Source organism: Parastagonospora nodorum, assembly GCF_000146915.1.
Source record: "Parastagonospora nodorum SN15 chromosome Unknown scaffold_13, whole genome shotgun sequence".
NCBI classification, from domain to species: Eukaryota; Fungi; Ascomycota; class Dothideomycetes; order Pleosporales; family Phaeosphaeriaceae; genus Parastagonospora; species Parastagonospora nodorum.
In genome coordinates, this window is record NW_001884561.1 from 782,275 (window position 1) to 795,350 (window position 13,076).

The 13,076-nt window shown below is 51.2% G+C and overlaps 7 protein-coding genes across 7 annotated transcripts; 6 read left to right on the forward strand and 1 right to left on the reverse strand.

Annotated features, from left to right (window-relative positions):
- Positions 1 to 111: 111 nt before the first annotated feature.
- On the forward strand, positions 112 to 2,495 carry SNOG_08848 (hypothetical protein; the record flags this gene model as incomplete). The annotated part of the gene is made up of 2 exons (XM_001799100.1): positions 112 to 1,257; positions 1,377 to 2,495. 2 exons carry the CDS (start codon positions 112 to 114, stop codon positions 2,493 to 2,495), a joined length of 2,265 nt encoding a protein of 754 aa, XP_001799152.1.
- Positions 2,496 to 2,940: 445 nt separating this feature from the next.
- Positions 2,941 to 4,698, reverse strand: SNOG_08849 (hypothetical protein; the record flags this gene model as incomplete). Its single annotated transcript, XM_001799101.1, has 1 exon — positions 2,941 to 4,698. One exon carries the CDS (start codon positions 4,696 to 4,698, stop codon positions 2,941 to 2,943), a length of 1,758 nt encoding a protein of 585 aa, XP_001799153.1.
- Positions 4,699 to 5,722: 1,024 nt separating this feature from the next.
- Positions 5,723 to 6,214, forward strand: SNOG_08850 (hypothetical protein; the record flags this gene model as incomplete). Its single annotated transcript, XM_001799102.1, has 2 exons — positions 5,723 to 5,903; positions 6,018 to 6,214. The coding sequence occupies 2 exons, from the start codon at positions 5,723 to 5,725 to the stop codon at positions 6,212 to 6,214; spliced, it is 378 nt and encodes a 125-aa protein (XP_001799154.1).
- A 348-nt stretch (positions 6,215 to 6,562) lies between these two features.
- SNOG_08851 (hypothetical protein) lies at positions 6,563 to 8,049 on the forward strand (the record flags this gene model as incomplete). Its single annotated transcript, XM_001799103.1, has 1 exon — positions 6,563 to 8,049. The coding sequence occupies exon 1, from the start codon at positions 6,634 to 6,636 to the stop codon at positions 8,047 to 8,049; it is 1,416 nt and encodes a 471-aa protein (XP_001799155.1). The 5' UTR covers positions 6,563 to 6,633.
- An 865-nt stretch (positions 8,050 to 8,914) lies between these two features.
- On the forward strand, positions 8,915 to 9,547 carry SNOG_08852 (hypothetical protein; the record flags this gene model as incomplete). Its single annotated transcript, XM_001799104.1, has 1 exon — positions 8,915 to 9,547. One exon carries the CDS (start codon positions 8,915 to 8,917, stop codon positions 9,545 to 9,547), a length of 633 nt encoding a protein of 210 aa, XP_001799156.1.
- A 526-nt stretch (positions 9,548 to 10,073) lies between these two features.
- SNOG_08853 (hypothetical protein) lies at positions 10,074 to 10,765 on the forward strand (the record flags this gene model as incomplete). The annotated part of the gene is made up of 2 exons (XM_001799105.1): positions 10,074 to 10,088; positions 10,136 to 10,765. The coding sequence occupies 2 exons, from the start codon at positions 10,074 to 10,076 to the stop codon at positions 10,763 to 10,765; spliced, it is 645 nt and encodes a 214-aa protein (XP_001799157.1).
- A 278-nt stretch (positions 10,766 to 11,043) lies between these two features.
- Positions 11,044 to 12,259, forward strand: SNOG_08854 (hypothetical protein; the record flags this gene model as incomplete). Its single annotated transcript, XM_001799106.1, has 2 exons — positions 11,044 to 11,051; positions 11,317 to 12,259. 2 exons carry the CDS (start codon positions 11,044 to 11,046, stop codon positions 12,257 to 12,259), a joined length of 951 nt encoding a protein of 316 aa, XP_001799158.1.
- Positions 12,260 to 13,076: the final 817 nt, after the last annotated feature.

The following is a 13,076-nucleotide window of genomic DNA, read 5'->3' on the forward strand; positions in this document are numbered from 1 at the left end:
AGCAAATTCGCGTGCTGTATATAATTGACTAGCAGTCAAGGTTCTTCCCTAACACACACACTCGCGCATTACCTCAGTCTCTATCATAATTGTCAAATCGCCAGCCCGATCATGGCCCCTAGCCCCCAAGATAAGCGCTATGACAATGCACAAGACGTGCGCACCATCATCGACATCGTGAAGGGCGAGACTGGCATTGAGGAACTGCCGGGCTTTGGACTCTTACAATGGCATTATATGTCCCGCAACTCCGGAATCTTAGGCGACGAGAAGCTTGCAGTTGGTAAGTTAAATGGCCAGGATGTGTTTGCTTGCCTGCGAATGCCGCCCGTCGACGATAAGTACTCGCTCAGGGCAAACCTGATCAAGCTAATCACCGGCGACGGAGTCACCACGTCCCAGGTCGAGCCTTCAATGCTGGGTCAGATTGTCTACGCGCCTATTTTCAAGCATATCCGATGCGATACTGGCACGGCATCGCAGCCCGATTGCCCCATCAAGGCGTTCATGGTGGCATGTTTCGTCCTCCGAGGCCATACTCACGACAACCCACTCAAGCCCCGAGCATTGTTTCGTGTGGAACTGATCACTGCTTTAAAGCAGTACGAGCAAACGATCCTGCTAAAGGGCAAAAGGAAAGATCTCGCTGGAGCCACATCAGCTTCAAGTACAGCTTCAGCGTTCAACGGCAAAAGCGTTACGCCTGCAGTAGAATCCGACAAAGGGCATCATGTTGAAGACGTCCGAAGTCATTTACAAAAGAAGCTAGGAAGTGGGACATTGCCCTACATCAGCGACTTGGGATGGGAGCCCAGTAGTCTCGCTGGCGCCCCGGAAAAGTTGCGAATTGGCACGCGGTGCCATGCAGCCGTTTTCGCAATCTTCAACCCGCGGGCTCATCCCGCACAGCAGCTTAACATAATTCAAGCTGGCAAAGGTCGACTCAGGATCGAGATCCAGAGGGCTGGTATGGCGTCAGTCAAATATGACGAACCATACTCTCATCTTGGGCCTACAGGCAAGGATATGCCCGTTACGCAAATCAAGGCATTAGCGCAGACTCTAAGAACATATCTGAAGGGTCTATTTGCTCTTCGCGGCCACTCGGAGGGCCGACGGATTTGCATTGATTTGCAGTCACTCACCAGGACAATTTCGACGATTAGAATGGCGGGATATGGTATCGGGACAGGTTCCGGTAAAGACGCGGCAGACACAACCGAGCCTATGTTGGATGGCATTTTGGATACCATCGAGGTAAGTGTATCAGACCTGATGATCATGATCGTACTAAAAATGGGCAGGGCTCTCTGGCGAAAAACAAAAATGAAGGCTCATCGACTGCAACCGACACGCCCACTAGAGCCTTTTTGCAGGTCCGCAGCTCCTCCAGGTCGGCTTCCACAACGACGACTCCCAGGGCGAACATAGCTCGAAGCCATACGAAAGACACAAGCCAAGCGTCCGAGGATAACATGTTCGACATGGGTAACGGAGAGAGCAGCACTTCGCGATGGTCAGCAATAGACCTGCCCGCTCAGAAGTCAGGCACGGGACTCTATGGAATTTTCTCCAAAGCAAACTGGGCCTCCAACACTCCAAAGATTCTTCAAACTCCACTGGAGTCCGGTTCTAGGGCAGTCCATTTGACAAGCCCAAGCAGCTCTGACACAGAGTCTGTGACTCCAGACTGTCTTGCGGAGAGCGATGATCGACTCGAGATGAGCTCGTCCCATCTTATGATACCCGAACCCGACATTCTACCAGAGTTGAGGTCATCCAAGTCACCTACCCCTCAGATCGTTCCGAGCACAAACTCATCCATGTTCAAAGAGATAAGCACTATACCAATAGGCACCCAGGACCTTGACCAGGACTCAGTTATCGGAGACGACCCAAGCGAAGATACACCTAGCCAGAAGCTTACGCCTGGAGGACTCATTGATGTCATGACCGACGTAGCCAAGGACGGAAGCAATGACGCTCGATCTGACTGGCTGAAAGACTTCATCACCATCAGAACACACCAAACTATCATAGCTGTTTATCATCAACAAGTGCAAGCCTACGAGCAGCAGATCTCAGACCTCCACCTCAAAATTCTCAACGCCAAGTCTGTGGCGAAGCTAAAAGAAGATGATGCCTCCCAAGCCTGCAATGACACACTGAGAGATGCTATGAATGGCCCACGCCCAGACTGGACTACTTCTCTTGAAGTACTCTCGCGTGCTGTGGAAGCTGCTAAACTGAAGTCCAAAGACATCTCGGCAAGACTACAAGCCGAGATAACAGCGTTCGAGGGTGATATCTCCGCTATAGAGGCAAAGAAGGCGCAGGCGCAGACGCAAATCGAACATGCTGCTCTTGAACAGGCGAATGCGAAGAAGAGAAAGGCGGAGACTGACGACGATGACCTGATGGAGACGATCATGATGGACATGGTTGATGCTGGCAGGAACATGGGGAGGGCGGAGAAGAAGAGAAAAGTAACGTAAGAGAGAGGGCGGAAATGCGGATGCGCATGAGACTGAACTCGTACGGTTTGAGGGAGGATCGAAAGTGCTTTGTTTGCGACTTTCTCTTTTACAATTGTGCTGTTTGTTGTTTCTGATGTCAGGATTCCTAGCATGTACCTGGGATGTACGTGTAGTCATTGAGGGCCTTCACAGGCAAACTGATCGTCTGAGCCAGGGATAGTGCTGTTGTTGCTGTCTTGCTGAGTTGATCTACTCTCAGATCAACTTGCATGCGGAAAAGGACTTTTGCTCTAACCATGGAACTTTTTCATAATAAAATTAACTCCTTAAAATGCTCCCTCGGGTGATATCTTATATTACAGCATTTGCAAACTTGAAAACAGAAAATAACATAAATAGGGGGGCCAAGACAAAACCGAAAGATCCTCATGCAAACTCCCCTGTTTTTTAGAAGCCCATCTACTCACTCTTCCTGGCCTACTTCCAAGGTCAACCGTCTGAACTTATGCCTTACTCCGTGCCTCTCCTCGGCAATAGTCTCCCTCCTTCCAAGTATACTATCATGCTCCATCTCCCACTCGTCCACCCAATTCTGGCTTTTGAGCTCCCACTCGGCAAGCCATCGCTGCTTCTCAAGTTCCCACTTAGCAAGCCATTGCTGCTTGTCACGTTCCTGCTGCTCAGCGAAATTATTCTTCTTCATTTCGTGCGTCTCGAGCTCTTCGTCCACAATGTTGATGTCGGTAGTAAGCTTGCGCTCCTTACTGCTGAGGTCGCTGAGGGCTTCGAAGGTGGCGTCTTCAAAAGTGCGTTTAGTCCCGCGAGGAGAGGCTTGGGTTGCTGAGGAGGGCACAGCTGAGGCGAGGGAAGTCTGGATTTGGCTTTCATCTAGCGGGCGAGCGGGCGGTGTTTGCTTTGGGAATTTGTTTGTCGCTTGGTTTGAAGATGTGAGGGAATCCTCAGAAGGTCCTGGCACGGCAGCAGGACCCATACGCTGGGCAATGTATGCGAGAGCCTGTTTGAGGTATACAGCGAAAGTGGGACTTTCTTTTAGGACAAAGTCTTTGCCCGCACCTTCTGCGAGGAAGTACCACTTGATAATGGTGTCCAGCCGTATTTTAGCGTCTATGGTTGTGGTCTTGCTGTTCTTCTCATATGTTTTATTGAATGGATGGATAAGAGATTGCTTTGCAATTTCTTGCCACATCCGTTTCACATCTTTATGGCTCTTCGACTCGCGTGACCAGAATTCAACAAAGTGAAGGCCGCTATCCACGCGCAGGTGAGCATATATGTTGTCTCTGCGATCCGCAGTTCGGCCAATGTATAGCTTCTTTGGCACCGAACCTCTAGCATCAAAGAACTGATGTTCAGAGACTGCAGGCAGATTCCTGAGCAAGTAGTCGATGTTCTGATCCTCTAAACAACGGCGCACAGTCTCAAAGGCGGGATTTTCGGCTCCGAGAGTATGTGGTATTTGTTCATGTGGAGAATCTGCGGCGCCTTCCGTGGTATTGCCCTTCTCACCGCGCCGAGCCGAGCGCAAACCATAAGGACTGTTTGGCTCTTCGGCGTCTGGACTTTCCTCGACTATGGCGACTCCAGATGCTGGCCTTCGTGGATTAGCGAGACCTGACTCGTGAGGTTTCATGGCTGGTGTTGAAGGCTCGGACCCCAATGCTGCTGATCTTCGTGGCGCAACCGGCTTTCCCGCAGCATTCTTCTTCCCTTTTATGGCTCTTGGGTCAGGCTCAACATTCCGCAACGCATTGGCGAAGATTTTACACCAGTCCGCCAAATCGCCGCTGACTGCGTTCTCCAAAAGGCCTCTTGCCATGAAGTACCACTTGATGATGACGCTGAACTTCCGCTTCATTCCTTTGGCCGAATCCGCGTTGTACTTAAATGGTGCATCGAGTTTCATAGTCACCACTTCATCCTGCGTAAGCGTCTGGAGGGATGCTGAGGTGCTAGGTCGGCCTGCTGGAATAGAGCAGTAGCGCACTTCGCGCGGTTTCTCGCCCTTCTGCGTGACATACGCAAGGACATCCCTGCGTTCAACGGTGCCAATAATGAGTGCTTCTGGAAGATCGACAGTTGTGTTGACCGACCAAGGAATCCACCTGAGACGGTCATGTCCAGGTAGCGTGTCCAAAAGTTCTTGCGCATCGTACTCCTCGCGCATGAACTTCAGTATCTCGTTCATCGACGAGGTTGACATGGTCTTTGTAGAATGGTGATGATAGGAAGTCGAGCTGTTTTCGTCTGGTCGTATGCTAGGCCAGTAGGATGTGAATCTGGAATCTGTGTCGGCTGCTCGCTCACGTGCAGCCTCCCGTACACCTGGGCAGCGCGACCAGGACCAGGGTAAAGGTACGACCCATACAAGATGAACTGCTTGCGAAGATACTTCGAGTAATAGTTCGCAGGTATATTTCAGGCGATAGTAGGACTGCGACGCAGTAGGTGGCCCAGGGAGTGAAGCCGCAAAGTTTCTGGCGTGAAGTCGAGGTCGCGAGGCAGAATCCCGAAGTTTACTTGTTCGAACGTGGTTCGGGCGCGTCGGGTCGGCAGACACGTGCTCACGCGGCGCGCTAGTGCCGCATTTATCGATTCTGCAGGAGTCTCCTGCATCTCAAAGTTACCCCGCTTACACATTTAATCCTGCATTACAGCTTCCAAGAGCACCCGGAGTTATCTGACTAAACACAGTATAACTGCAACAACAATCGTATGGTAGGGACGAGATGCCAAAGAGGAAGCAGCAGATGTCCCTAACATAGGTCCAAGCTATTAAGATGAAAGGAAATGCAGAGCCTCAAGAAACTCACTAGGAACTATCATGAATACAGATGTGAGGACCCGTACTGTGTTTTGCAAATCTTCCTGTAAGCGCCATCGTCTTTCATCACGCTCATGCGATCTCCACGGTCCTCTCTAGCACTCTCCTTGATCTCATGGGCGATAATCTATTCCATGATGGGTACCAACGACATAGCATCCGGACCCGAAATTGTCGCAAACATGGAGCATATGAGCACGGCGGCGATTGCCTCTAGTCATGTGCGATAGCCCTTTGGCATTGCAACGCCTGCTTATTCAGCCCGAGCGGTCTACAACAGGCGCATAATCTTATCTGCAGGTCTGAAATCGATGAGGTCTTAGCGGTTGTAAACGTGTCTCCGTCTGACCATCTAGCCGACTTTGACAGTATCGACGTTACGCAGGCAAATATTGTGCTGAATATGTTTGTGCAATATGTTCTCATCTTCATTGGCGAACAGGCGGAGATTGTCGCAGAAAAGCAGCTTGAGGGTCGATCTCTGGAAACCACAGACGAAGTGGGGAATGAGTTCAAGGACGCTCCTCTGGTGCTCAAAGAACATTTTGCAGCTGAGCTTTGGCCAGAGATCCAGGGGACTGTCAGTGAGTCCCGGGAATAGCTCATACGTTTCTGGAACCTCGCACGGCACTGCATAGCTCACGTCTCTGCCTGCCTAGATATTGAGGGATTCATATGCGACTACAACAAATAACGAGCTACAAAGTTTGCTACCAAGGAGCTGTTGTGTCTCGCAGATCTTTACCAGGGTATCATCGCCAGCCGGCGAGCACGCAACATTATTGCAGATCGCAGGCGTATCAAAAACGCACAACAAAACCACAGAACACATTGCGCGCTTAACTGCGGTAAAGAGAAACGAGCGGATAAAGTTCTAGCCAACTTTGAGGCTTGAACCTACCGCAGAACGGGAGACGTGGATCGGCTTCTCTAGCCGTAAACTCGGGGTCACACAGCGCCAAGCAAGAACAACTACAGTCGCAGGCGCTAACAACCGGTGTCGCAATTCCTTTGAGACGAAATCATCAATTCGCAGCATTCCAGGTAAATTGCGCTGTGCAGTGTTGTCGCAACACTACCATGTCTCGACGCGTGCGCCATGCAGCTTACGCAAGCCCCCACAGCAGGAATGTTTCCGGCTGGACAGGCGAACCTAGGCTTGGCGGAATCCGTAACGGACCATCTCCTGAGCTACCCATGTGAACATCCACATACACCATGGCACCTTCTTGACGACAATAGGAACAGTACGTGTATTCAGTACTGGACTAACCGAAACATTTCTTCCTTCCGTATACAGATGCGGTAGCAGAGATGCTTGCCCGTGCATTATCGCGCCCGGGGCGCCTCCTCATTGTAGTCCTGGTCGTTTACGGCTTCATGTGGATCAAAGGATGGCCGCGATACTACGACGATGAAGAACTACCACCCAGCTTGCGACCGCAGAAAGGGAGTTCACTGGGCCCGCACCGCGTGGGCCACGACCACCTCGTCGTATCGATCTCGACGACCGCGACCGACGTATACACCAAACTTGCGCCGTCGTTGGGATACATGTTCCCGGAGGACTGGGACCCGACCCTTATATTTGGCGACTTGCAGATGAATGTGGGCGTATGGCCCATCTTCGATGTACTGTTTGGATACCCGAGAGACTTCCTTGTTGCAAACAAAGAGCTGGAGAGATACAGGCAGCAAATTGACTTTGCGCGGAGGAGCATACCGTTGCAGTATACAAGGAAGCGCGATCCGGCAGAGGAGGCAGAAGTGCAGTTGGCACTGAACAAGTACAAGATCCTGCAGGCCATGGGGCGAGCCTGGGACTACAGGCCGGACCGCAGCTGGTACGCATTCGTCGACGACGACACCTTTGTCGAGCGCGTCAACACGCTCGACTGGCTGGCCCAATACAATCCCAAGTCGAAATGGTTCTTCGGCAATCCCCCGGTATCAGGTGTACCAGACGGTTTTGCAGCAGGAGGCAACTCGTTCATCCTCTCCTTGGGCGCCATGAAAGAGCTCTTCAAGGAGCGAGGCCACGTCGTCAAGAGCTGGCAGTCACACATCATCACGTACCCATCGGCCTTCGATCTCATCACCGCCGTATTGAAGGCCGAGCTCAACCTCAGCCTAACAGCCGCCTGGCCCGGCATCTCCGGCTTTGATCCAAGCACCGTCCCATTCTCGCCCGCGCTATGGTGCGAGCGCGTCCTCATGATGCATCGCGTTCCGCACGACCTCAATTCCGATCTCTTCCTCATGCGCAAGAACAGAACGGATCATCATATTGATAAACCACTATTATACGCAGACTTGTGGGAACGTTTCATGGCTCCCGAAGACATGCGCGCCAACCGCTCGGACTGGGACAATCTATCCTCCGACTCCAGCAACGCGCGCTGGAACATACTCTTCGAGTCCGACGACCCCAATGACGGCCACGCACCCAACGGCGAAGCGAATCCCGAAGCCTGCGAGGCCAGCTGCGACAAGAGCGAATACTGCATGCAGTGGAGTTATTCGTCCATAAAGATGAAGAACTGGAATGAGAATGGAGAGACAAAGTGCCACTTGAGCAGCAGCATGAGATTTGGCAGGTTTGCACCACCCCAGGAGATTGAAATCGATGATGGGAAGGGCAGGGATACAGTGATGTGGAGGAGTGGGTGGAGGAAGGGGGTTTTCGCCGATTGGGCGAGACACCAGAGGTGCAAGAATCCGGCGCACTAATTTTGCAAAGTTGGACTTTCTTCGACATAACTCCCGACTGCGGATCTGCCTCTTGTATTTCAATATCGGTCTCCACCCAGGCTTCCAGGTTCCCCATACATTCTCCTCGTGTTGAGCGTTCTGCGACGACATTGGCCGAGACAATGCGCCGGTTGGATAGACGCTGGGCGGATCCGTTGACGGCCCAGCATCCGGCCCTGGAAGAAGACATTGCAGGGCCTGAAAAGCGCATTTTCCGCCTCGAACGCTACAGTGCTAGCTGTACAATGGGCCGAACATGGGCGCGAAGTTTGTTCGCCGCGCTTGAATTGGATTCCTTGCTCACAAGTCCGATGCGTCAGATTAAGCATGCCTGTATCGAGCAGCTTGCTCTTTGCGAGCATATAGACCACCTCTCCTGTGAATACGGAGAGCATGGGTTATCATTTCACTTTCTACTAGCGGAGGTCCGCCACGCCTTGCGCGTTCACACATTGTGAAAGACTTTTGTATAGACCCTGACAACGTCGAGTAAGGCTATGAAAAACAATCACTATTTTACAGTATGGCACTCGCCTTTAGCCCTTTATACCTTTCCTTGCCACTGCTTCTTCTTGTTCGTTACCTCTACCAACTCTGACCTTGATCACCTCGACTGCTCGACCTCAACTCTCCGAACCCTTAGCCCAGAAAACAATTACACCAAGGACGACTCTCTCAGGCTTGATCTAGAGAACCTATAGACGGATTGCTCCGGTCGACACTTACATTGCGCCATAGCAAGCAGCAAGCAGCACTCACACACTGTCCGAGTCCAGCTTCCGTCCAACAATCGTTCCAACAGCCCCCACTCGCCCTCTTCGTCTCTTATTACTCCGTGCCAGCAATGTCACGTCAAAACACAAACGACAACAATGACGGCCTTTTCTTCAAGTTTCCGGATTGGCAAGAGCTCGGCTTGCGCTCGCGTGAGGCGTGGCAGCAACGGCTAAATGTGCGCACGCGCCATTGGGAACTGTACGCGGACCCCGACGACATCAGGCATGAGATCGATTCTGGGGAGTACATTAACGTCGAGGAACGTGTCGAGTCTGAAGAACATGTCGAACCTGCGGGTGAAGACCAGGCACATGATGATGTTGACTCCGCGAATGGACATGACGCTGAGGACGCTGGTGCATACAAGGACGTCACTGATCAGCCGTATGAGCTCCTCGAGGAGGTATACGACCATCTTTTGGACCTTCCAGGACATGATGCTGAGAACGTTGTCGAATCTAGGGACTTTACAGATCGCCCATATGAGCTCCCCGAGGAAGTCTACGACCACCTTCTTGAGCTTCCGGGCGATAACATCGGTAACGGACTTTCCGAAGACTTTCCTGCTTCGCTGATCCGGGGAAATTGCCACCGAAATATTGACAAGTCTCCTTTGCATCACGGCATTGACGGCAATAGAGATGAGGAGGACAATCCAAAATCGGAATGTTCCAACAAGCGGGCAAAGGGATCAGCTTAGGCTAAAGCACCTTCGGACCTCAAGAGACACCCTACTGCTGTATATAATTGGTGACTTGCTCGGGTGTGTCTCGACACGGTGTGAGTCGCCTGGGGAAGATGAGGAGGAGCGTGCCGCTAGCGACGTGTTTCTTCCTTGTCTGGCAGCGCGACTACTAGCTGCGGGGAAGAAGGAAGGGGATGACGGCTGTTGGATTTGGGTTTGGGACTCGTCTTGCGCTTACGTTAACAACGAGAAACCGGTCCTTCCGCACAAGGACAAGAAGCGTGCTTGCGACGAGAAAACGATCATCGAATATGAACAATGGCCGCTTGATGTGATCATAGATGCACTTTGAGAGCTCTGGAAATTTCCGTCGACAAGCTGATGTGATGGCTTAATGTTTCCGTGTTTGTTCTGTCCATTGCCCAAGCAGTGAATGCATCCGCGATACTAGACCGAATTGGGACAGCTGAGCTTCGTCTTGCGCACATCCATGTCGCCAGCAGATGCGTAACTTCTCCAACTATTCCGAATTCTCTACACAATGTCACCGAAGAAGGTCAGTTGCATCTGCCGAGGCTTTAGGGCCCTACTCACAGGCTATAGATCAAAGACTTGGACGTCGAGAAAGGCGATAAAGTTCCAGGAAGAGTTCGCCAACTGGCCTCCCGCATATCGAATGTGTCTGTCTTCTCTCTCGCACCGGTTGGCGCCACGTCAACTCTGCCCCAGCGGCCAAAATCACATCAACGCTTTGCCAACGAGCCACTTGAGGGCTTTTCTGCGACAAGGCTGGATCATCGCCAACGCCGGCCTCGTGAGCCAGCTATAGGATTGGCCGCTCACAGACGGCTACCACAACCGCCAAGACAGTTGTACAGCTTACCAGCATCGCATCCGCCAGTTCCGAGTGCTCCGAAGCCTACTCCGATCATTCCAAATGTGCGCCATGGTCCTAAGTTTCCTTGTATCGAGTGGGTAGAAGAGAGAGAAAACAGCATCAAGAGCACAGCAAGACGGGGCGTAGCTGCATACTACCACAGGAGCTACCAGTTTAGGTCGATCAAGAGGAAGCGGGAGGAACAAGTTCCGGGCGGGAAGAGGGACACTGAGATCAAGCCGACTGAGCAGAGGCCGGACAAGCTGGTCATGATCTTGGGACTTACAAACGTGCGACGTGCAAACGCACAAACTAAAGTGAATGCGAGGCTGCAGAAGACCAATAAGCGCTCGTGAGTAGCGGCATTGGTAGGTTGATTAATATAACGGCTGATAAAAGATCAGGAAATTCATGCGGAGGACGCGAGGAGAGAGATCACTCTTTGAATGGGATTAAGATGTTGGAGTGATGGAACTGCCGGTCGGAAAGTAGCAGTCCTCCAATAGATGACTGATGCATCAAAGCGTACACCACTGTCTGGAGGTTTCGGAGCCTTTCATTGGCCAGCCATTGGCGTCGTCCGACTTAGCTTTCAGTTGTTGAGGTACGAACTCATCTTCACCTATCATTCAAAATGCCAAGGTATGACTGCACATGGACTCGCCACCACAAGTGAAACGTGACCTGCTCGATTGCGCGCTCCTACCTAGCTATCATCCTCCACTACCTATTAGCTGCTGGACCACACCCATGATACCAAATTCCGCTTGCCGACAAGCTGAATACACAAATCGCCAAACTTGGTTTCGTTGTACATAAGCCGACTCACGATGTACCGCTCTCTACTACCAACGCCTCCGCTTAAGGATCATCTGGTACCTTTGCGCAAATCAATAGAAGATACCAGGAGCATTGGTATTTCGCCTCCGAGTACCCTTGGATCTGATTCTTCGATGCCACAACTCAACACACCTGTCAAAAAGCCCATAAACACGATCATGGATTACACACCTCGTTTCAGCAAGTTTCTTGCGGACAGCACCACGACGCAGACTCCTTTTGTTCATAAACACGACATTGTGCCGGCTGAGGAAACCGCCATGAGACTGCGCGAAACTCAACGCCGCTTCTCACAAGGTGTCCCCCTTGGCGGCGATGAAAATTGTGCAGGGATCGACCGACAACTTGTGCTGGGCATCTACAATGAAGCCCTGTCTATACTATCCAAGCTTCCAGACAAGCACACACAGATAGCCGCCGAGTGTGCACGCAAAACTCGCGTTATTCTCGGCATCATTTCCGCCGATCCAGATGACACGGTCTTCACCCTAGCTGGTCAGCTTCTCAAGCCGCTTGAGCCACAGTACGCCAATCCGAGACTGGACACTGGGATGGATGGCTTCGGTGCTCTTGCGCAATGGAGGCTGAATGCTTGGCGAAAGGACGGTTGGCCTGAGCAGTACCCTGCGGGAGCAGTGAAGAAAGAAACACGGAGAGGAGACAGCCTAGTAGATCACGAGGGAAATCAGAGTATGAAAGATGGCAAAATGCTTGAAGTGGTTTACAACGACGAAGAGATGTGGGACGAAAACGGTTTGGATTCTCGCGAAGAAAACGCTGAAGGAAATAGGAAGAGCAATATGACGGCTCAAGTCAAGGGGAGGAGAGGGGAGGCGGCGACTCAAATGAAGGGCAAGAGAAGAGAAGCTACTTCCGCTTCTAGCAGCAGTCGTCGTCGTGGCCGCTCTGGTCATGTTATCATGGACTCGGAGGATGAAGACTGGACCAAGGAACCAGGTGACGATGTTGATAGGACCATGGAATCGGTTGATGAAGATGACTGGTCCTAGAAAATATTTGAAGACTCGTAATTTACAATATTGATTTCAAAGGCATCTCTATATAACTTTTGGAATGCCTGTATGCATCTTCGCCAGACCGATAGTCGAGTGTATGATTGGTATTACTCAGCATCCATGAAAACAGAGCTGGAGAATTTTGGCAGATCCTTTGTTAAGAGGTCGGATCTCATGCTGGGAGGAGCATCAAATTTGCCGCACCGGGTAGGTTAAATCCGCGAAGGTTAGCCAGGAAGCTTAAAAGTAAGGAGACGAAGATATCATAAACCAGGAAAGTCCTTAGTGCCTTGATGTGTCTCGGTGTACTTTGTTAAGCAAATTCATGTGACCAGATCACTTACGCTATTGAGATCGCCTAGCAGGGAAACCTTACCATCCTACAAGCACAAGCCATACCATATGAGCGGAAATTATTTTTAGAATAATCTAGTCACTGCAGTCGTCTAACTGAGACCCTGTCACTAACAGTCAGTGGCTTGCGTGCTCGTCGCATCGTGTAACCACAACGTCGCGCTCTTGGAGCTTTGTGAAATACAAAAACCACGTTATGAAATAAGCACTGTATAGCAGTAGTGAAGCAGCCCCATGATCATAAGTAGAGGTACATAAGCTTCCATTTTGAGGAACAAAAGCATTTCACAGACTTAGAGACTCAAATTTGCGTAGAATACAGGTCAACAGCATTGATTGCAACCAGGCTGATCAATCATAGCACATAGATCGCTCTGAACTCTACCAGAACTATTCAGGTATTGTAATCGGACATTATGTTCTCGCCAGATACCGCTGCCAGTCAGGAGACACCCCT